Consider the following 22160-nt stretch of genomic DNA (forward strand, 5'->3'; position numbering starts at 1 on the left):
GAACCATACAGAATGAATTTGGGTTTTTAAAGAACTATTAAAAGTCAGGCTTTACAAGAGTTCTTAAAACCTGGAAACTGTTCATTCTTTGGGCTAGTGGCATGGGATTAAATATTCCTAATGAAAGGAAGTACCAATTAGTTGATTTGTCGATGACATTCCTTTTCTAGGACAGCAGTATAGTGTTAAATTTGTGTGAGCCATTCACACATAGGCAGGCATACACAGGCATATGGCTTTAAGAGACCACACTGATGCCTTGATAATTTAAAAGAATACAAACATTCCATATACATATATTAATTAGCAGTTAATGACTGGGCCACTTAGTCATAAAAATTTGCCTTTTACATGTTGTCTAATTATCATTTTTCCCCAAATTTTGCCTTGTAGGAATACTGTTCGAAGATTTTTGGAAGAAAACTGAAAACGGCATAAAGTGAAGATCGACATTAAAATGAGGTGAAAGAAAACTATAGTGGCATAGAAAAAGTATAAAGCTCAGTTAGTTTTTTTGTTTTTTTTTTATTAAAAATTAATTCAGGACTGATGTGACCTACCAGATTTCAGAACATGTATTAATAGCATATATATGCCACTGAAAACTTAGGTCTTGTATCATATTTTTTTCTTTAAGACTTTTTAAGAAATATTACCTAAATATGTGGCTTGCTCAGTGTTTAATTGCAAGTTTTCATTCTTGGACTTTGAAAACGAGATTAAACGTTAGTATTTGTGTGAATCAGACTAAGTGGGATTCCATTTTTACAACTCTGCTATACCTAGCCTTTGGATTTAGAAGTGAAAATAAAGTATCTCTGGCTTTCTGTTACAAATTTGTCTCTGTCATTGAAAAGTTTTAGTATTAATCTTTTTCTAATAAAGTTATTGACTCTGAACTAGTCCCTTGTTTTAAATATGAGATACGCTGTTACTAGAGATGTTGGTGTACACTTTTATCTGATTTGTTCTGTTTAAGACTAATTTTTATAGAATTTCCACAGTTTAAATGTTTTAAATAATGGTGCTTCAATTTGGGGTAGTTATGAATACATTTGAATTATGCTTTTAATAACGAAGATATACAATGAACTAGAATATATTTTTACATCCCTGAGAGATTTCTTTAGTAGTAGAAAATTCAAAATGTCCTTCTGACAAACACTATCATCCTTCAGCTATGAAATAATGATGTAGAAGAGCATTTCAAGAACTTTTAACTAGTTTTTGGTCTTAAAATCCTGTATCAAGATTTTTTTAACCTGGTCTTGTTGGATTATAAATGTATTTATTTCTATGTATGGGGTGTATGGTACATATAACAAGGGTTTTTTTTTTTTTTAAACTGATGCTTAAGGTAATGGGGATGTGGGGGGGTCGTGTACAGCAAATTTGGCAGCACGTTTCTACCTACAGCCAGCTTGTGACTGTGTAAAAATAGTAGCTCCAGCTACATATACCATGGCAGTTCTCTGTGCTTTATAATTTTCAGATATTGTCGTCAGTTTGTAGGTGGGGAAACTTGAGTTAGTGCATTACATGACTCACCCAGTGACTTACGGCTCCGTGTTGGTGGAGAAACTAGCACATGGAATCTAGGTCTCTGCCTTGTGGTCCGCTACCTTACTGTTTATGCCACTGTATTCATTCTAATAGGCATAATAATAGGCTACAGAATTTACTAAAATACCCTCCACCAAACTTTGGGAAATAATGAAGCTGCCACTTCAGAGGTTTTGTATGAGAATGCTATGGGGACGGAGCTTTCCTGGCTTACCTAGCTAATCCTGGAGATGCGGCAGTAGATGGATGGGTTATCTCTGAATTTTTCAGAGATGATTCATGTGAGGATTAATGTAAGATGGGAATCAGTCTAATACAAAGTCGACCACCTCCCAAGCACTGCCTTGTGTAGTTTAACAAGATTTTGGTTGTAGGAATAAAGGTCATAAAGTGATAGTTTATTCTATTCTATTCCTATTCTATTACTAAGTGTTAAAAACAGAAGAAATTTACTTAAGTATTAAGGTACTTAGTCATCATGAGGGTATTAAAGTGCCAGCTTTGCTCTGCTCTGCCTCATGTAGAGTCAGTAGCTGACTGACTTTAATGAAGTACACTAAACAAGTTCATGAAGTCTTCATCGTCTTCATCTGTATGGATCACTGTTGAAGCTAATGTAGGATTTGAGGGGGAGGCCTGGTCCCTTGAGGTGTCCATGGCTAAGGTCTGGCCTTAGTTGTGGAGATCTAGAAATTGGGTCACACCCAACACCCAAAATTATCAGGCTCAAGAGGAAATTACTCTTACTAACCAAATTCACAGAATCCAGTATAGAGGCCATGTGCTAATTTACACTAAGAAATACACATTTCTGTCATGTAGACCAAAAAGTTGTCAGTTGGCTTAATGCATCTCTTTGAAAAGCCTTTAAGGGGAGCCAATTTTTATTAACCAGAAGATTACTTGATAAGATTGGAATCAGCGATCAGGGTTTTTTAATTTTGGAAAATTTAAGACACAAAAGTAGGAAAGTATAGTTAACTTTTATGAAAGTCCATCACTCAATGGCCATTCTTACTCTTCGTGTGTGTCCCCTGTCATTTTCAAGTAAGTCTCAGACATTTAATTTGTAAATATTTATGCGTGTATCACTAAAAGATAAAGAACAGCTTATTAATTAAAATAAATTGGATGAACTTTTAGTTGGTCAACTGTAGTACTGGTCTGGTAGCTTACTTTCCATTGTGCCTCTCAAGGGGACGTGGTAATTGAGTCTGCTGTTCTGGCATCCTCCCTTCTGCAGGGTAGAGACACTGCATCATTGCCCTTTTTGTTAAGACATTTTTTCTTCAAACAGATCATAATACAGTAATTTTTCAATTTAAATTAAAACCTTTCTTGCCTTCTTGAGCTAATCATATTGCCAGCCTAGAGACGCTTACCTTCTTTCCTTATAGCATTACTCACCTGCAGGTGATCTGTCTGGTTCCTTCAATATAGTTAGTGTCACAGAGGATAACCAGCCCTATTTCTAAGGTCTGAGAACACTTTGACCGTATGTAGGTTGAGTGCAGCTACCTGATTAAAAGTTTCTAGAGATGTTAAAACAAAAATTTAGGGTGAAAGTTTTTTGAGCTTGTGTACATTCTTTGCTTCTAAAAATGCATTGTAGATGAGCTGTGCGAATGTTTTTAAACATTCTAAATGTGCATGAAACAAAAAAAAATACTTGAGAATTGTGTATATTTTCTGTGGGATGGGACTTCAGGGTTGGTTTTCAGGTTTGAGTTTGGACTGATTTTTAGTTTATGAAAGAACCCCAGGTGACTGCTTTTTAAGAATTTGTGTGACAATTGTAATGCTTGTATATGGTTCAGAAAAACAACAGAAGTGTTTAGTGATCTGTCTCTCTTCTACTCCTGTCCCTCTCTTCCTCCTCTACAGGAGCTACTAGTGTTAAGAATTGTTTTTCCAAGTGGTTTTTGTGGGGAAGTGGGGGTGAGGGATGTAACCATTTATGTATGAATCTTTTAGGGTATATGATAGTATAGCGTACGTTCTGAATCCTGCTGTTCTCACTCAGTATATTTAGAGACATTTGAGACATAGGAGATAGGAATTTCAAGTTTAAACAAGCAGTTTTCAAAAGTACATTTCGAGTAAAAGAGAATTAAATGTATTTTTCATTGTTGTATTAGATTTTTTAATTTTCTAGTTTAAAAATGCAGTTTGAGAGTTTCATAGTTGATCTGTTTCTTCCCCTCAGCCATCTCCAATAGATCAGTTGTCAACAGCTTTAAAAACGTTTAGGAACAACAGCTTTCGAAAACAGTTTGGCATAACTGTGCCATAACTTCTTGTGGCTATTCCACCCCTAGATACATACCCTAGAGAAACTCCTATGCCTGTGTGCCAGGGGATGGATGTAAAAATGTCATAACCGCATCGTTTGTAATAGAAAGAAAAGGAAATGGAAACAAACTGGAAAGACTTCAAACGTCCAGCAGTCCACTGGATAAATATTGTGGTGTCTTCCTATAGAGGAATTACACAGAAGTCAGACTGAACTACAGCTGCACATGTGAACAAGGAGGAGGCTCAGTGGTGAGAAAAGCAAGTTGCAGAAGAACACATCCACGGCGCTGCCGTTTCCGTGAAGGTCGGAACCAGGCCGTTAAAGATACGGTCAGTGGGAAGCAAGGAAATGATTAACACAATTCAGCACACTGGAGGGATGGAGGGAGATCATGAAGGGCAAGGAGGAGCCTTCAGAGGAACTGGTGGTGATTGCTGAAGCTGGGTGGGTGGTTTCTTTTTTAAACTGTATGTGTATGTGGTTTTGTATGTATGATATTTCTTAATAAAATTTAAATTAAAAAATGGGAAAAGGTCTTGGTGAAGGTAGTAAGTAGTAAAACATACGTAAACAATGTGTTTCATGAAATTAATCTTCAGTGAGTAGCAGATGTAAAGGGTACTGCTGCTCAAGTGCCAGATTTAGGGTCTTAATTGTAGTCTTCGAAAGCTAGAAACAGGGCCTAAATATATGTTTTCTTTGTGATACATTATTTTTATCTTGATGTTATTTTCATTTGGATGCCCGCCAGGGAGCTGATGCTGCTTCTGCTGTGTAAGCAGCTTCCAAGAAAGCTTTTCTGTCAGATTTATGCCAATCCAGGAAGGGGAGCTGCTGAGGTGAGAAGAGCCATTTTCCTGACCTGTCAGCACGTCCTTCCCTTTGTTCAAGTTACATTGTCACCTCAGAGGGGCTGCTCTTTGTCCTTGTTCTACTCTTAATACGAATACCATGAAGTGTTTAAATAATGTTTGCTCTTTAAGGGGAAAGTGGTTGAAACTTTACCCTAATCTGAACATTTTCCACTTTTTTGGCATTGGTTGCGATAAGTGTTGATGTAATGCCTCAGTGTCCCTTCGCCCTTCATCAAAGGTGACCTATGAAGAATTTGGAGGTGAGAGAACAGTGGCCTATTTCATGTGCTGGAGGAGACAAGACATTGTGCTTGCCCAGAAGGTCTCTGGTAATTAAAGATCAGCCTTAAGGTCTCAGTTCCATGAGGATTAGAGATCATTTCACACGGGTGTGTAAAGAAGTGACAGTGTGGTGTGTCTTGTTGGAAGTTGGTAAATGGAGTCAGGCATGAGTGCTTCCAAGGTAACAAGCACTAGAAGTTAGCAAGTTGACCCAGAAGGATTCCGGGTGGTGTGGTAGGGAAGAACCTAGCACGGGGTGTGATCATAACCCACCTTGGAGCTAGTTAGTGAGGGTGCCAGCTTGGTTTTATTTTTTCACCTGTTTAATAGAGTTCAGTGCTGTATGCTGTGCCTTGGCTTTTCTGCAAGTTGTATGTTAAAAGTACCCTCAAAGATGACTTGTGTTAAGTCATAGGTAAGTTAAAAAGTGTGTAAAAAGGAAATGATGGTAAGAGATGGTTTTAGAAACTGGGATATTTGAACCAGTGTGGCAAGTGGGGTCCTGGCTTTCCCAGCTCATCAGCTCACCCTGCCCTTAATGGAGTTCATGTGAACAGACCCTGGCCATTTGTCCTGACTGAATCTCAGGAGTGCATACCTATGCCTGATCAGGATTGGGGTACAACTTTACAAACTAAACTTGAGTTGATAAGTATCATACTTACAATTTTTTTTTTATACTTCTGTTTGTCAAAGCATTTTGAACGTACTCTTCTCCCAGCCCAGAGAAGTTGCAAACAAGGAAATGTAATAAGTACACATGTGAAGTTAGCAAACTGGTACATACATCCAGCTTCATTATTTACAAAATACTAATTCCAGTTTTTTGTTTCTGGGATTTCTTAATATGTCATTTTTGCAGCATTGCTGTTGTAGCAGGGCTTCTCTAACAGAGATGGTGTGTGCTCTATCAGTTTAGAGCTTCCATTTTTCATTAAAATTAGTTCTACTTCTTGAAAGTCCCGTAGTCTTAGAATGTCTTTGTCCTTAATATGGAAAAGAAATTATATAATGGTTCATAAATACATGTGAAGTTAGGATACAAAGGCTTAATAATATTGGCCAAGCATTGTTTTCTGTCTATTCATGGTAAACTAAGTCAGCAGTTTAGAATTGTTTTTTCTGTGTGCGTGTGTCTTTTTTTTTTCCCCCAGTCCATGTGGTTGCAGGTTTCCAAAGGGAATAAAGTCCCAATTTGAAGAAAAACTTTAGGCCAGGGCATTAAAAAAAAACAAAAAACTATAAAGTATGATCATCCCACTACTTTTAGTTTACAAAGAATATACTGTTAGCCAAGGCACCAATAAGAATTGCTAAAGGCGTTTTTTTGTTTTTGTTTTTGTTTTTGTGGTACGTGGGCCTCTCTCACTGTTGTGGCCTCTCCCGTTGCGGAGCGCAGGCTCCGGACGCGCAGGCTCAGCCGCCATGGCTCACGGGCCCAGCCGCTCTGCGGCATGTGGGATCTTCCCAGACCAGGGCACAAACCCGTGTCCCCTGCATCGGCAGGCGGACTCTCAACCACTGTGCCACCAGGGAAGCCCCGCTAAAGGCATTTGAAAGTTGCTTTTTTAAAAAAAATAATGCCCAAAGAAATGAGAATTTTCTTCTGAAGTTAAAAAGTGAGATTTGCATTTTGAATCAGGAAAATATATTAAAATGCCCCAAATTTTGTTTCCTGAGATTGCAAAGGCTGACTGTTGCTAAGTAGATAAGAATGGGTTTGTATTTTCTGTCCTGGGGACCAGTCAGTTTTGTAGAGATTGGAGGCTGGCCATGTTGAACTAGGGTCTTAAATGTGGGTGTTAGTTGTAATTCAGACAATTTTAAAAGGGTTGATGAATTACGTATGCAAATCTGTAGAAGCACCAGGTTGAAAATAACCTAGCTACCGTGTTTGGCTGTCCTGCAGCCGGAATTTCCAGTGTCTTGGATTTTGTTTTCATATTAGTAATGCAGGAGCTAGGGATTGGCTTCACAGGACATAATTTTACCCACCTAGAGCCCAGTCTCTATTTAGAAACTTGTAAACCCTACCTTTCTGAGTAGTGTGTTTGGTAGCTTTCTGATTTTTTCCACTTGCTCAGGGTTAATCCCCAGTTCACAGCAGCTCACTTTTAGTAGATTTTGGTAACTCAGCGCTTGCCTATCTAGTTCAACTTCAGTGAAGTCATTCATTTTCTTTGTGGCTCTGAATTCTGACTTTCAGCACCAGCTCTGGATCACCCACAAATTTATTCGTAAAAGAAACAAAACACTCATTTAAAAGCCTTTCAACATCAATTATTACAGCAAAAGAACTGAATAATAAGTAGATCTGGAGCTTTTATAGGCAAATATAAACTTTTAATTATCTGAAGCTTTTATTGGAATGCTGGGCAAGCTCTGGGGTGTATGCCCCATCATACCCACCAAAAGGCTTGCAGTTTGAAGCCAGGCTAGGATTTAAAATATGCAGTGGGTGATATGCAGCACCCTTGGCAATACATAGGCGTTGTTTGTGCCTTGTTGGCTATTTGTAAATCTTCAAGGAAACGTGTAGCCCTGGGGCTCTGTATTCTTAAGAGTGTAAATCATTCTGTTGATAAGCACCTGGGACTTCAAGGTGAGAGGTAGGCTGAGAAATAGGATAATTCTACCATCTTCTGGGACAGTGGCATTGAGTGAGTCTTAAAACTTAACTGTTGGGCTTCCCTGGTGGTGCAGTGGTTGAGAGTCCGCCTGCCGGTGCAGGGGACGTGGGTTCGTGCCCCGGTCCGGGAGGATCCCACATGCCGCGGAGCGGCTGGGCCCGTGAGCCATGGCCGCTGAGCCTGCGCGTGCGTCCGGAGCCTGTGCTCCACAACGGGAGAGGCCACAACGGTGAGAGGCCCGTGTACCGCAAAAAAAACCAAAAAAAACTTAACTGTTGTAAGAAGGAGCAGTTTCAACTGAAGGTGGAGGGAGCCAGATGGTGAGTTTGGCTTTGCGACATGGTGTCAGGGCCGAGACCTCACCTAGGCAGGTGTCATCAGGTTTGGCATTGTCACCTGGGTCAGTTGGCAACTGTTGATTTGCGCCTTCTTGTGTATATTCACCTGAGAAAGAATTGGAGAAGGAGAGTTGAGAGAGCAGCAGCACAGCATTTAGCTCTCCAGATCTGTCAGTTAGGCGAGGGGCGATAGAGCCGCATCTCCACTCGCTGCCCTGCGGCAGCTCCTCCTTACAGGAAGAACTGCCACGAAAAGGGCAGTAATTACATTCAGACTTGAAGAGTAATTTTCCTTAATCACCATTTAAATCATGAAAAGGAACTGAGACAGTAATTTTGAATGGTATGTAATCTGAGGAAGAAATATTTATAATCTGTGCACTTAACTCGTTTCTGCTTAAATATATTCGGCACTGAGAGCTTTGTGTCTCCAGTTCTTTAGCAGAGTTACACAGTTAGAAGAGTCCCTTTATAAGGAGTTTTCTCAACCAAAGCCTGCTCTGTGCTGGGCACTGTGCTAAGCCCTGGGGAAATCGATGATTCAAACAACAAAAACCCGAAGTGGTGTCTGTCCTGGCGTTTACAAGTTAGCAGGAGAGATAGATATTAATCAAGTGACGTCAAGCAAATGTGAAATTACAGTTGGCATGGCAAGGGCAAGACACACCAAAGTGTGAAAGCCTGGAAAGGAGTTAAGAAAGATCTCCCTGAGGGGCAAGTGTTTGACCTCTGAAGGATGAGCAGGCTTAAGCAGATCCATAGGGTAGAGGGAGAAGAGCTTTCCAGGGCCCTGGAACAGCAGAAGGCCCTGTGCGGGGAGGCCGTGGCGCTTTAGAAGGAAGGAAAGCAATTCAGCATGGCTGCAGGGCAGAGGGCAGGGAGGGACCCTGTGCGCCAGATTGTGGGATTGTCCACTGACCTCTGCTACCCAGTCTGTAGCCACTAGTCACGTGAAATGGGATATGCTCTTAACTGTAAAATACACACTGGATTTCAAAGACTTAGAAAAAAATGTAAAATTCATTCATTTTTAATATTGGTTATGTGTTGAAATAATAGTTTTGATATATTGGGTGAAGTAAATATATTAAAATTAATTTCACCTGTCTTGTTTTAATGTGGGTACTAGAAAAATTTTAATTACATATGTGGCTTACATAACATTTTAATTGGACAGTACTGGTATGGGTGAAAGGCCTTTATTCTAGAACAATGCCAAGCCATTAGACAGTGTTCAGGAGGAGGCTGTCATAATCAGACTTGCATTTTGGGGGGGAGGGACCAGAAACCTCATTGTGCTCACAAGAATCCTATGGGGTGTAGACATTATTCCCATTTTCAGTCAAGAAAATTGGTGCTGAAAGGTGAAGTAACTTGCTGGAGTTGCTCCATTAGGAAATGGCAGCACCTGGATGTGACCTACTAATTAAGTGGGGCCCAGTGCAAAATGGCTACCCAGGGAATTGCACCCTCCGCACCTGAACACTCTGATATCTGGATGGGGGTGGCCGAGGGACCCCAGCCCTTGTCGCTTACCTGCTCAGTGGACCTCAGAGCAAGCCCTGCCTTGCCTGCCTGTTGCTTGAGTCGCTGCCAGGGGCCGAAGGTGACAGCAGAATGAGGGAGTGGTAGCGGTTAGAGCACAATGGGCTGAGAGTGGGACCACACATTCGAGCCACAGCTCCCAGTTCCCAGTCCCCCAGCACATGCTCCATTGTCCCGTCTGATTTCACTTACAGAACAAACTAAATATTAAAATTTTCGAGCCAGCGACCATAGAGCACTTAATCCCAAGCGTGAGGCCTTCATGTAGGGCCCTGCACAACTGCTCTGATCTCAGGCCCATGAAGCCAGTCCTGCTTAGGGCTTAAACCGTGCTTTTTCCACACTGCTAAATGCTCCCCCAGAAATGAGATGCTCTCGCTCAGCGCAGCCGTCTCCCAGGACAGAAATAATGTCCCTACCCCTGGGGCAGGGATCTGCAGTCTAGTCCGTGCCCTTCCACTCTGGGCTGTGGAGGGAGCTCTGCCCTGGGCTGGGAGACAACCTTGCAGCAACTGAGCCTCAGCCCCCCAGATACCTGAACTGGAATGATGCCCTCCGCACCCCTTCACTACTCACCCCACACAGAGCGTGAGATGTCCCCCAGCTTGGTCTACCACGTGTAAAAGCATTTAATTCTCTGATGAATCTGTCGGGTTATGATGTCCTGTGGATGGACAGGGCCTCTTAGAGGTCAGAAGGCGTGCCCTTTGAAGTCGGGCGGATCTGTTGTTCCTATGCTATTTAGTAGCAGTGACACCTTAGACAAGTTACTTAATCTCTCTGAGCCTGTTTTCTGATCTGGAAAATGGGATTAATAATCTCCAACTCACAGGTTATAAGAAGGAAATGAGAAAGTGAACAGAAAGTACAACCCCTCCAGGCACGCAGTGAGCACCAGTATTTGCTGGCTACTGTTATTAATTTATAGCTATTGATACTTGCCTCCCCCTGAAAGGACCCTTGGTCTACTTGCTCTGCTCTTGACTACACCCCTGGCAGACTGGGGGAGGGCACCCTGCTCCTGCCTTCCTCAGGCCCCTCCCCTATCCTTGAGGACCATGTTGGAAACAGGAATTAAAGACTCACCTGCAGGCTTCTCCCTCATGTCCTGTTGGGGTTCAGCCATGGGTCAGCTCTGTGGTCTGTCAGATCAGCAGCCCCTCTAGCATTTATGCTGAGCTCCCAATCAAATAAAAAGCATGTTCTAAAGCCTTAGCGCATCTATCTGCAGTGAAACAATAATATGTTCTTGTCATTGGCTGGTAAGATAGGGCAGGGTCGACCTATTTTACAGATGGGCAAACGAAGGCTCAGGTGTGTTGTATGATTTAATTTGCACAGGATGCTGCAAGTGAAGGAAGGGACTGAAATTCAAGGGTCTCTCTTCTCTTCTCGGGCTGTGTCTATGGGGAAGCAGTGCAGGCTAACCTACCCAAGGGCACCTGGGAGGGGAGGCCTTTGCTGAAACAGCCCTCCTTGGAAAAGGTTAGCAGATACTACCTCAAGGGATAAGAAAAGCCAAACAGTATCTCGGATTGAACAGACTGCCCCTCCTCCTCAGTTCTCACTCCCCTTTCTCCCAGCCCCTTCCTCAGCATCTGTGAGTGACAAGAAAGCAGGAACACCCGGGCCTGTACCTGGGGGGGACTCCGCCTTGGCAAGGATCCTGATTCCCTGATTCCAAATATTGAAATGGAGGAGGCAGGGGCTGGAGCAGGAGGTTCATTGAAGGGTGGATGGGGCTGGGCAAAGTCCTGGGCAGGGCTGCTGTCTCAAAGGGCTGAAGGTAGGAACTCACATGTTCGGGGTGGCTCTCCCATATCATTTGACCCTCCAGTGTCAGAGGACAGGGCATCGGGTGGGCCTCAGCATCATAAGGCTAGAGGGAACCTCAGAGATCAGAGCCCATAGGTTCTCAAACTTAGCTGTGCATTGAAATCACCTGCAAAGCCTTAAAAATTGCGGGTGCCTGGGTCCTACCCTCTGACGAGTCCTACTTAGTTGGTCTGGGGTGCAATCTGGGCCCTGGAATTTTTAAAAGGTCACCAGCTGATTTTATTTATTTATTTCTGCGTTGGGTCTTCGTTGCTGCGCGGGGGCTACTCTTCGTTGAGGCTCTAGGCGCGGGGGCTTCACTGGTTGTGGCGCACGGGCTTAGTTGCTCGGTGGCATGTGGGATCTTCCCAGACCAGGGCTCAAACCCGTGTTGCCTGCATTGGCAGGCAGATTCTTAACCACTGCGCCACCAGGGAAGTCCTCCCCAGCTGATTTTAATGTGTGGCCAAAGTTGAGAATCACTGATTTGACCAGACTTCTTAAGGTGCAAATGGGGGAACGGAGGCCCAAGGCAGGGAAGTGCTCCCTGATAGTCACAGGGGCAGCCGGGCACAGGCCCGGGGCTAGATGTGGGCCACCTGGTTGCCAGCCTGACGCAGTCTCCCCAGCATGCCTGGTGCCCATCTGCCAAGAATGCAGGAGACCCCGCCCTCGCCCAGGCAGAGAGGAGGCAGCAGCACGGGTCCGCCTGGCCCGACCTCCTAAGGGAGGGAAAGAAAATGCACTTTGGCCAGCCCAGCTGCTAGGGTGTGTCAGCCATAAACAGAGCCCACTTGCACCCCTCACCCAGGTGGATGGGGCCACGAGGGCAGAGATGAAAGTGCCCGTGCTTTGAGAGGGAGCCTCTTCCGTCCCCACGTCACTAGCCTGCTCTGTCCATTCACTCGCCCACTCCCCATTCACTGGTTCACTTATGCACGTGTTCTCTCCACAAACCTCACTTTTTCTTGTTTTGGGGGACCCTCTCTTTTAATTTTTTTTTTTTAATTTACTTTTTGGCCGTGCCGTGCAGCTTGCAGGATCTCAGTTCCCCGACCAGGGATTGAACCCGGGCCATGGCAGTGAAAGCCCGGAATCCTAACCACTAGGCCACCAGGGAATTCCTCTATTTTTAAATTTTTTAAATAAAAGTATTACATGCTCTAGTGTAAAAAGTCTAATGTTAAAAATCAGGAGGACCCAGGGCTTCCCTGGTGGCGCAGTGGTTGAGAGTCCACCTGCCGATGCAGGGGACACGGGTTCGTGCCCCGGTCCGGGAAGATCCCACATGCCGCGGAGCGGCTGGGCCCGTGAGCCATGGCCACTGAGCCTGCGCGTCCGGAGCCTGTGCTCCGCAACGGGAGAGGCCACAACAGTGAGAGGCCCGCGTACAGCAAAAAAAAAAAAAAAAAAAAAAAATCAGGACCCATTAACAAGCAAGAGCAAAATGCTTGTTGGGAGGCAGCCACATAGGCCTGGGTGTGGGTGTTTTTTCATTCATTATGCTGGGCAATTAGTGGGCCCTTCTGTTTTCATATTAGCTTTTGTGTGGGGGTCGGGGTTAGCTTTTAATTTTGATATAGTTTCAAATTTACGTAAAAGCTGCAAGAACATATGCCCTTTACCAATGGTTAACATTTTGTCACATTTGCTTTAATATTCTCTCTCTCTTCCCTGGTATATATGTGTGCGTATGTGTATATAACACACACACACACACACATTTTTCCCAGGAATTTTGAGAGTAAGTTGTAGACATGCTCCTTTATCACTAAAGATTTCAGGCTGTATTTCCTAATACCAAGGGTATTCTCTTATATATCCAAGATACAAGGATCAAGATCAGGAAATCTAACATTGATATAATGCCTTTAGCTAAACCACAGTCCATAATCAAATTTTATCAATTAACCCAACAATATCCTCTTTAGCTTTTTTTCCCTAGCCCAGGATCCCATTCAGGATTATGCATTGTACTTAATTTCCATGTCTCATAAATTTCTTTAATCCAGAAAAGTTCCTCAGCCTTTCTTTGTTTTTCATGACATTGACATTTTTGAAAAGTCCAAGCAAGTTATTTTGTTGTTTGTCCCTCACTTGTGTTTGTCCAGTGTTTCACTGTGATTAGGATCAAATTATGTGCTTTGGCAGGAATAGCACGGAAGTGCTATGTCCTTCCTAGTGCATTATAATGGGAGGCACATCTTGGTTTGTTCCATCTTAGGGAATGGTGACTTTAATCACTTGTGAAAGGAGGTATCCGCCAGGTTTGTCCATTGTAAAGTGTGTCCTTTTCCCTTTGTAATTAATATGTAACTTATGGGGAGATATTGTGAAACCGTACAGATATCCTTTGTTTAAAATTTTATTTTATTTATTTATTTTTGGCTGTGTTGGGTCTTCGCTGCTGCGCGCGGGCTTTCTCTAGTTGCGGCGAGTGGCGGCTACTCTTAGTTGTGGTGCGCGGGCTTCTCATTGCAGTGGCTTCTCATTGCAGAGCATGGGCTCTAGGCGCGCGGGCTTCAGTAGTTGCAGCACTTGGGCTCAGTAGTTGTGGCACACAGGCTTAGTTGCTCCGTGACATGTGGGATCTTCCCGGACCAGGGATCGAAGTCATGTTCCCTGCACTGGCAAGCAGATTCTCAAACACTGTGCCACGAGGGAAGCCCCAGATATCCTATTTCTTTTTCAAATCTTCACTCTTTAGTTTCCAGAATCCACTGAAGATATTGACTTGAATCGATTGTTACTGTGATGATTGCAAAATGGTGATGCTCTGGTTCCATTATTCTTTCTACATTAATTTGGTATCCTATTGTAAGAAAGCGCTTTCCTTCTCATTCATTATTTTTTAAAATAAATTTATTATATATATGTATATATATATTTTTTATTTATTTATTTTTTGGCTGCGTTGGGTCTTCGTTACTGCACGTGGGCTTTCTCTGTTTCTGGCGAGCAGGGGCTGCTCTTCGTTGCAGTGCGCGGGCTTCTCATTGCAGTGGCTTCTCTTGTTGCGGAGCACAGGCTCTAGGCACGTGGGCTTTAGTAGTTGTGACATGTGGGCTCAATTGTTGTGGCAGGTGGGCTCAGTAGTTGTGGTACACGGGCTTAGTTGCTCTGCAGCCTGTGGGATCTTCCCAGACCAGGGATTGAAGCCGTGTCCCCTGCATTGGCAGGTGGATTCTTAACCACTGCACCACCGGGGAAGTGCCTCATTCATTCATTATTATCAGTGTGGACTCATGGATTCTTGTTTTATTCAATGAGTTATAATCCATTATTACCATTATTTATTTTGATGCTCAGATTATCCCAATTATGTACAGTATCTGCTTACAGCTGTTTCCCATATCCTGTAATCCTTTCACATACCCATCATTTTATGAGCACTTTCTTACTTCCTGGTACATCAAGATGTTCTGTGTTCAACTTGTACTTTCCCTGCCCCAGCCCTGGATTCTGTCATTTCTCCAAGGAGCCACATTTCCTTTCAGTGGGGAATCGGTGTACTCATTCCTATGCAGATGCCAAGAAGAATGCTCTTAGACCCTTTTAGTGGACAGAACTAGGAACACGCATACACGCATTTGTCTGTACATATTTCTGTGTATATATATTTAAGACCACAAGTTCATACTGATACTTCCAATTCCATTTCAAAACCAAAGGGTTCTCCCTAGCTTTCTCCAGTTCCATTTTATAGCTCTCTTCTCCAACAGTGGGAAATCTGGCTTTCCTAACATCTTTAATATATTTACTCATTCGCTCAATCTGACAGTTACACAGACCAAGTAGTTCCAGAATTGCTTACTTGAAATACAGTTGGGTTGATTGTTTGTAGTTGCATTTTAGGGTTCTTCCCAATCCTTACTGATAATTTGAGTATATAAAACATTATCATGATTCTAAGAGTCAAAACTATACAAAAATTTATGTTTAGAGATGAGTCACTCAACATTTCCATGCCTTCTATCCCCTGCAGGAAAATATCTCCTCAGTTCCTGACTTATCCTTCCTGTGTTTCTTTTTGAAAAACAGATACATGTATATTTCCTTATTATTCCTTTCTTACAGAAAAGGTGGTGTAAACATTCTTTTCTACTGTGCTTTTTTTTTTTCACTAAACAGTGATCTGGAGATACTAGTAAGTTTCCCTCCATGAATGTTTAACCATTTTGCACTCCCACCAGCCACACATGGGAGCAGTTGTTTCCCCACAGCCTCACCAGCAGTGTTGTCAAGTTTTGTAACTTTTCCAATCTGATAGTAAGAGATGAAATGTTAAAATCTAGGTTTTATTATCATTGAGGTATGGTGAGGCCAGCAGATTAGGAGACAACTGATGTTAAAAAGGTGGTTTGTTACTCACAGTTCCCAAGAGGAAGGGGACATGGCATGCCACACAGGGCCACACAGAGAGGCACCAGGGTCGGCCAGGAGGCAGAAGGAATGAGGGGAAAATGTAGACAAGAGCCTTTCATGGGAAGTTTGAAAGGTAGGGTAATCAGGCTCAGCAGGTGTAGGATTGGCTACTTTGTGTTATTTCATTAGGCTCTGTGGTGTCAGGGCTGCCCCTAGTTGTCTGGTACCTGGTCCGGGGTTGATTGGGGGCAGGCACAGTGTGAGAGCTTTATATCCTGCCAGAGTGGAATTCTTTTATTGTTCTAGCTTTATCAGTTAGTAGGCATTTTTTTTTTTTTTTTTTTTTTTTTTTGCGGTACGCGGGCCTCTCACCGTTGCGGCCTCTCCCGTTGCGGAGCACAGGCTCCGGACGCGCAGGCTCAGCGGCCATGGCTCACGGGCCCAGCCGCTCCGCGGCATGTGGGATCTTCCCGGACCGGGGCACGAACCCATGTCCCCTGCATTGGCAGGCAGACTCTCAACCACTGCGCCACCAGGGAAGCCCAATATACCTCTGTTTTTATGTTATGTTATTTGGTGCCCATTTTACCCCCTTCAGCATTATAAAGAGATCTGCTTTGTCCTATGGATTTCTTTCTGAATTGAATTCAGCTTTGATCTTCAGGTCATGACCTTGGTTTTCTTTTGATTTGCATGTGCCTGTGCATCCTTGCCTGTTTCTAAAGTGTATACCATTGTTGTCAGCATGTCTCTTCTGAACATATGGTCAGCGCTCAGCCAAAGTTACTTCCTTCCTCTTCTCTGTCCTCACGTAATGCCCCTCCCCAGACCACACCTCCCTGGAGTAGCCACTGCAGTCACCAGGCTGAGGGCCTAAGTCCAGACCCCACAGAAGACGTGGTCCTCTCTCAGCACCCGCTGGGAGCCTCGCGGGCCCTTTCCCTTTCCCCCTCCCCCTCCTCCCATCCAGGGCCGTTGGCGGGTCAGGTCGGAGCCACCGAGCTGCCATTCCCCTGATGTCCACCAGGGGCCGCCCCACTCCTGCCTGAGTTCCCTCCAAGAACTCGGCATTTTAATTAACCTCGTCCCTCCCAGTCCTCCCATCTCTCCCAAAACCACCTTCGGGTTTAAAGCCCCAGAGCAGCATTCCCAGTTACCCAAAGAGCCCATCTTTGCAGCCACCGTGATTTAAGCTGTCTTGTGGGAAATCAGCCCAATGCATTTCAATACCTCTGTGCTGAACTTTCCTCACCTGGGAATAATTTCCCACCTCTCTCAGAAGTAATACATGGAGTGTTTAGCATGGAGCCTGACACACAGTAGGCGCTAATAAAAACAAGTCACTTTACCAAGGCTTCAAAATCCTACTCGTGTCTCTCTCCACAAATCTCCTGAAAGCTCTCCAGGCTGTCCATCCTTTGCTCTCCTGGACAGTGACCGTGGTGGGGTTCCTTGGGGTGGGATGCCTTTGCAGTAGGTACAAACTTCGCGGACCACAAAGTCAGATGTGTGAACGTTTTTACTTTCCATAACTGACTTTAATTTCCATCTCAGTTTTCCATGTTGCATGGTGTGGAAGCATTTTCTGAAAGAATTCAGGATTCCCTCAGGTCAATTTTGTTTCTGCCTTCCTTTCTCCCTGGGGTTCCAGCTAGTGCTGTCAGTAGGGAGAGGGCTTCTGATCTTGGTCACTCTCATTTGCTCTGCTGGCATCAGTGAAGATGGGCTCTGGCCCCACGGACCATCAATTGCTGGCCTCCATCCCTGTTGCTGCCCACAACTGCCAGCATTCACTGAGCGGGCCCGTGGTTCATCCAGCCTCCTTTGTCATCATATCATGCTGACCCTCAGCCTCTTCTGGGCCCGGAACCCTCTCTCAGACACTTCTGTGGGAAACTCTGGAGCGGGGGCTATCTCCAGCCCTCTCTGCCTAGACAAGCCACACCTCCAGGTCTCTTTACATGTACATATGTGTTGGGTATTCTGAGAGGGTGGTGTCCTCACACCCTCACCCAGGAAGCAAACTGCTTCCTCCCTGAGCTCTGTGCTTCCCCATTCCAGCCCATTCTCTGGGTGGGAAGAGAATGCTCCTTCATGGTTAGTGTTTTGACTGAGGCAAGGACCTCAGTATTCAAGGCTTAGCTCCCTTTGCTTCTCTCCAGTTCTTCAGGAACAGCCCTGTCCTGGGGACACCCTCACTGCCATCTGCGTTGGGGCAAGGTGGTATGACATCCTAGGAAAGAAGCCTGGTCGATATTTCCAAATAGCCAGCGACACCTTTACCCTCTCTTCTGGGTTCTCTGAGTGCAGGCTGACATGTGGCTGCAGCACTCCAGGGAAGTTTTGTGCTCTTGGTGATGTGTAGGGTGGAGCCAGGGTAAGGGCTGACTGGGCTTTTCTGAGGGTTGGTACTCGGCCCATTTGGAGGGCAGACAAGCCAGCATCCCTGGTTGCAAACAACAGAAAACAAGTCTAGTGAACTACAGCCTAAAAGGAATCTTCTGGAAGGATGATGGGTGGCCCATAGCATCACAAGATAGGCTGGAGAGCCAGGCATGTCAACTGGGCAGGAACCCAGCAGGCTGGGAGGTAGAGCCACAGGCAGAACTAGTGAGGATGGGCCTGCTGACGTCACAGTCCCCCCCTGCCGCTGGCTGCTGGGCCCCCAACATCAGAGGAGAGACATCTCAATGGTCCCAGCTGCTCTGTGACCCTCAATCGGTGTTCCGGTCCTAGGCGGGAAGATGTGTTCAGGTTGAGTGGCCAAGCTCTCTGTGCAGGGATCTGGGAGAGGGAGTTTGGTCCCCCCCCCCACCCCGGCTTCCTTAGGGGAACCCTGCCTCCTGCCTGTCTAGGGATCCGCCCACCCACCCCGGGTTTGGTTGCTAAGCGACCGAAAACAACAAACGCCATACATCTCTTTTATTTCCCCAATTGTGCGTGTGCCAAGGGGCAGTTTCAAACCTGCCTCATCTAGGCAGTCTGATGCCTGGAGCGCTGCTTGTTTACACCACTCAGAGAGCTTGCCAAATCTGGTTAAGTCATGTAAACAGGCTAAGCGCTTCTAGATAGTTCTCAAACCAGTCTTCTTACCATGGCTAGTGTAGTGGCTAACATTTATTGAAATATGTCCCAGGCACTGAGCTAAGTGCTTTACATCGACGATCTCATTGGGTCTTAGTTACCACCATCCTTCCAAGGAGGAAACTGAGGATGGATGGTTTAGTAGCTTTCCCACATTCACATGGGTTTAAACGGGAGGAAAGAAAACTTGAATGCAGGCAGTCTGTCTCTGGAGGTTGGCTAGGAAGGGGCTCTACTTTCTGTAATCCAGCAGAGACAGACGTTAAACCAGTAAACACAGGATTATGTACACGATTACAATGAGCACTGGAAAGGGGAAGGGCAGGGTGGGAGGAGAAAAAATAACAGAACTGATCATCTATAGGGATAGGTGGGGGCCCTGGGAAGGTCTCTGTGAAGTGCTTTGAAGCTGTGACCCCAATGACAAGGATTAACCAGGCAAAGCAAGGGAGAAGGGGCAAGAGCAAGTGACGAAGGCCTGAGGCAGGAGAGAACTGAACGTGTCTGAGGAATGGAAAAAGGGCCAGTACAGGTGGAAGGGGGAGAGGGGGCCTCTGGGAGGGATGCCAAGGCGTTCGGGCAGGGTCTCCATGCTGTCTTCAGCTCAGAACTCCCCCCTTCCTCCCGTGGGCTCACCGCCACCTGCAGTCCTTGCGCAAATCCTCCAGTTCTAACCTCCCAGCGGCCAGAATCCCACCTCTTCTCCCCACCTCCACGGTGGCCAGCCTGGGCTCATCACTGCAACATCCTCTGGCCCCCTGTCTCCGCGCTTCTGCCACATTCCTGTATCTATTCTCACCAGCACTAAAACCGTCACACCTGCCTCAGCTTCTCATTTCACAAAGGAAAAAGCCCGAGTCTCACAAGGGTCTGCAAAGTCCTCTGTGCTCTGGCCCCCGTGGCCTCCCTGAGGCTGTCCCTCCCTCCCTGGGCTGCAGCGCCAGCCTGCCGTCTCTCGAGCACACCGGGCAAGCTCCTGCCTTCCGGCCTTTGCACTGGCTGTTCCTTCGGCCCAGCCCAGAATGTTCTCCGCACATATATCTGTGGGTCCCTCCTCAGCCGCAGGCCTGCCCCGGCGTGTTCTCGTGGTGAACTGGAGGGCAGAGGCAGAAATGCACAGCTCTGCACTTGTGCCTCTTCTGCTCACAGCCTGCTGACCAGTCACAGGACTGAGTCCACAGTCGGAGGGAGGGGCACTAGGACCGTAGACGGGACACGTGAGGAGGCCAGGAGGGCCGAGGACTAGGGCCCTTGTGCACTTGACTGAGACCAGGGACCTGAGCTCCGGATCCCCACTCCCATCCCCCACACAGGGACCCACCTCCTTCAGTCACCATTCTGTTCTCATTCAACAACTATTTCTTGAGCGTTTGAGGTGTGGTAAGCCCTGTTCTGGACGCTGAGGGCACAGCAGCACGTAAAGTGACAGGTCCCTGTCCTTTGGGAGCTTGCAGTGTAGGCGATGACATACCATCAATAGACACAAGCGCTATGAAGTGCACCGTGAGGCTGGGAGGTGAGGAAACAAGAGGCAGGGGCCCTGCTGGAGGTGGAGCAGCGACGGGAGGCCTTGCCGATGAGATGTTTGAGCAGAGCCCTCATGGGGGAGAGAGCGAGCCACGGGGTGTGTGGGGAAACAGGTTTGGGGCAGCGCAGCTGCAGGCACAGAGGCTCTGGGGCAGGAGGTGCCGGGTAAGCCTGTGGGGCAGCGACAGGCCCTGGGCCCTGCAGCCGGGAGGAAGGCGCTGAGCCTGTGGCGATGACCGGGGTGCCATGGGGCTCTGTGGTCTAATGAGCAGCTGGATTCTGCTCCAGGTGTGAAGGGAGCTGTAAGAGGGTGGCGAGCAGAGGGCTGAATTATGTTTCCAAAAGGCTGCCCTGCAAGGGCGGTGGGGATCCCCGGGAGGGTGGGGTGGGGGTGCTGTAGCAGTCATCAAGGAGAGAGCTGGTGATAGCGATGGGGCCATGGCGGGGATCAGGGTCAGATCCGCCTTGAAGGTGGTCCCAGCAGGATCTGCCTATGCACTGGAGGAAAGGGAGGCGGGAGTCAAGGAAGGCTGATGCTTTGGTCTGAACAAGTGGGAAATGGAGCTGCTGTTTGCTCAGATGGGAAGTTCCAGGTGGGAACTCAGCTTTAGACGTCAAATGTCCTCTGGGAGGAGACGGTCTTTGGAACTTGGACAGAGCGACCGAGGAAGGTGTGGGGTCTAGGGGTCCCCCACCTTCTACTGTATGGGGGAAGCAAGAGGCCTTAGAGGGTCACTAGCCGCTTCATTCATTCGGCAAAAACCTACTGAGCACCAAGGATAAGCCAGACACTTTTCTGGACGCTGGGGAAACAGCAGAGAAGAGAGACAATGTCACCACTCTGATCTGGTACCTTGCTTTCTAGTGGGGGAGACAGGCCATGATTAAGCAAACACGTGTAAAAGATAAGATCGTTTCAGACAAGGATGCGTGTTACAAGGAAACAGAGCACAGTGGTGGAGGGGGACTGTTGGGGCAGTCACACCTGGGCAGGGTGGTCACCCAGGCAGCCACCCAGCACCACTCACACTCCTGAGGAGGACCGCAGCCCCACTGGGCTTCTCTTTGTCCCCCAAAGAGGCTGCCGTGTCATGGAGAGGGGAGAGAAGAGGAGTGATCTTCGGGGGTCTTTGGGAGGGGCTTTGTCCTGGAGGAGGAGGCCCTGTGGAAATGTCCTCATTCCCAAGCTCCGGGTATTAGGAATCTCTGACGGACAGACAGGTAGCAATGGAGAGGCACAGGGACAGAGAACCCGCGAGAGGTGCATGACTGTGTCCCTGCAGAACAAAACTACTCAGCCCACAGCAAGATTCTTCTCTGAGAGTTTGGAAAGGGGGCTGCACCCTCTGTACTGGTTTGAGAGTTTCTGCTATGCAAAGAATTTTCTTTGTGCTTCCTGGAGTTTTATCCTGCAAAGTATGGGGAGTGGAGGATGGAGTCTCTGAAGGCTCACAGGCCACAGTTCCCCTCTCAGCCCTGCCATTGCGGAGAAGGCGGACCTCAGGTGACCTGCCTGTGTCCTTTGGGGACAGCAAGAATTTCACACAGAGGAGCAATGTAGGCCGATTAGATTTTGAAGAAGTGGACTCAGACAATTGTATGCAAGGTTCAGGGGTGGTTGGGGTCCTCGCAACAAGTTAGGAGGCGAATACAAGAGCCGTGGCAGGGTGCAGAGAAGAGGGGGGTACGATTTGGGAGACATAAGTTCAAATGCACGTGGAGAGTGTGGGTATGGGACCGAGGGACTGGGAAGGTCATTCCCTATCCTGAGGTTTCTAGTTTAAGCACTTGAGTGAATGATGAACTATTTACTGAATTATGAACCACAGAAGGAGAAACAGATTTGGGGGAAAAAAAAGGA

General features: G+C 46.2%; 1 protein-coding gene across 1 annotated transcript; it reads right to left on the minus strand.

The window, feature by feature from the left end:
* Nucleotides 1–5837: 5837 nt before the first annotated feature.
* On the minus strand, nt 5838–10913 carry ANKRD40CL (ANKRD40 C-terminal like). The gene is made up of 3 exons (XM_033411075.2): nt 10578–10913; nt 7030–7173; nt 5838–5981 (listed from the first exon to the last, which is right to left on the minus strand). Exons 1-3 carry the CDS (start codon nt 10632–10634, stop codon nt 5838–5840), a joined length of 345 nt encoding a protein of 114 aa, XP_033266966.1. The 5' UTR covers nt 10635–10913.
* Between the last annotated feature and the right edge of the window lie 11247 nt (nt 10914–22160).

The sequence above is a fragment of the Orcinus orca genome, chromosome 19 (genome assembly GCF_937001465.1).
Source record: "Orcinus orca chromosome 19, mOrcOrc1.1, whole genome shotgun sequence".
NCBI classification, from domain to species: domain Eukaryota; kingdom Metazoa; phylum Chordata; class Mammalia; order Artiodactyla; family Delphinidae; genus Orcinus; species Orcinus orca.

Coding starts and splice junctions, on each gene's coding strand:
- ANKRD40CL (XM_033411075.2), bottom strand. CDS start 10,634: ATGGCTGAACCCCAACAGGACATGAGGGAGAAGCCTGCAGGTGAGTCT. Junction 7,174..10,577: donor CAGGTGAGTCTTTAATTCCT/GTTTCCAACATG, acceptor AGAGCCACAAAG/AAAATGAATGACTTCACTGA. Junction 5,982..7,029: donor CAAACACACTACTCAGAAAG/GTAGGGTTTACA, acceptor TTCCATATTAAG/GACAAAGACATTCTAAGACT.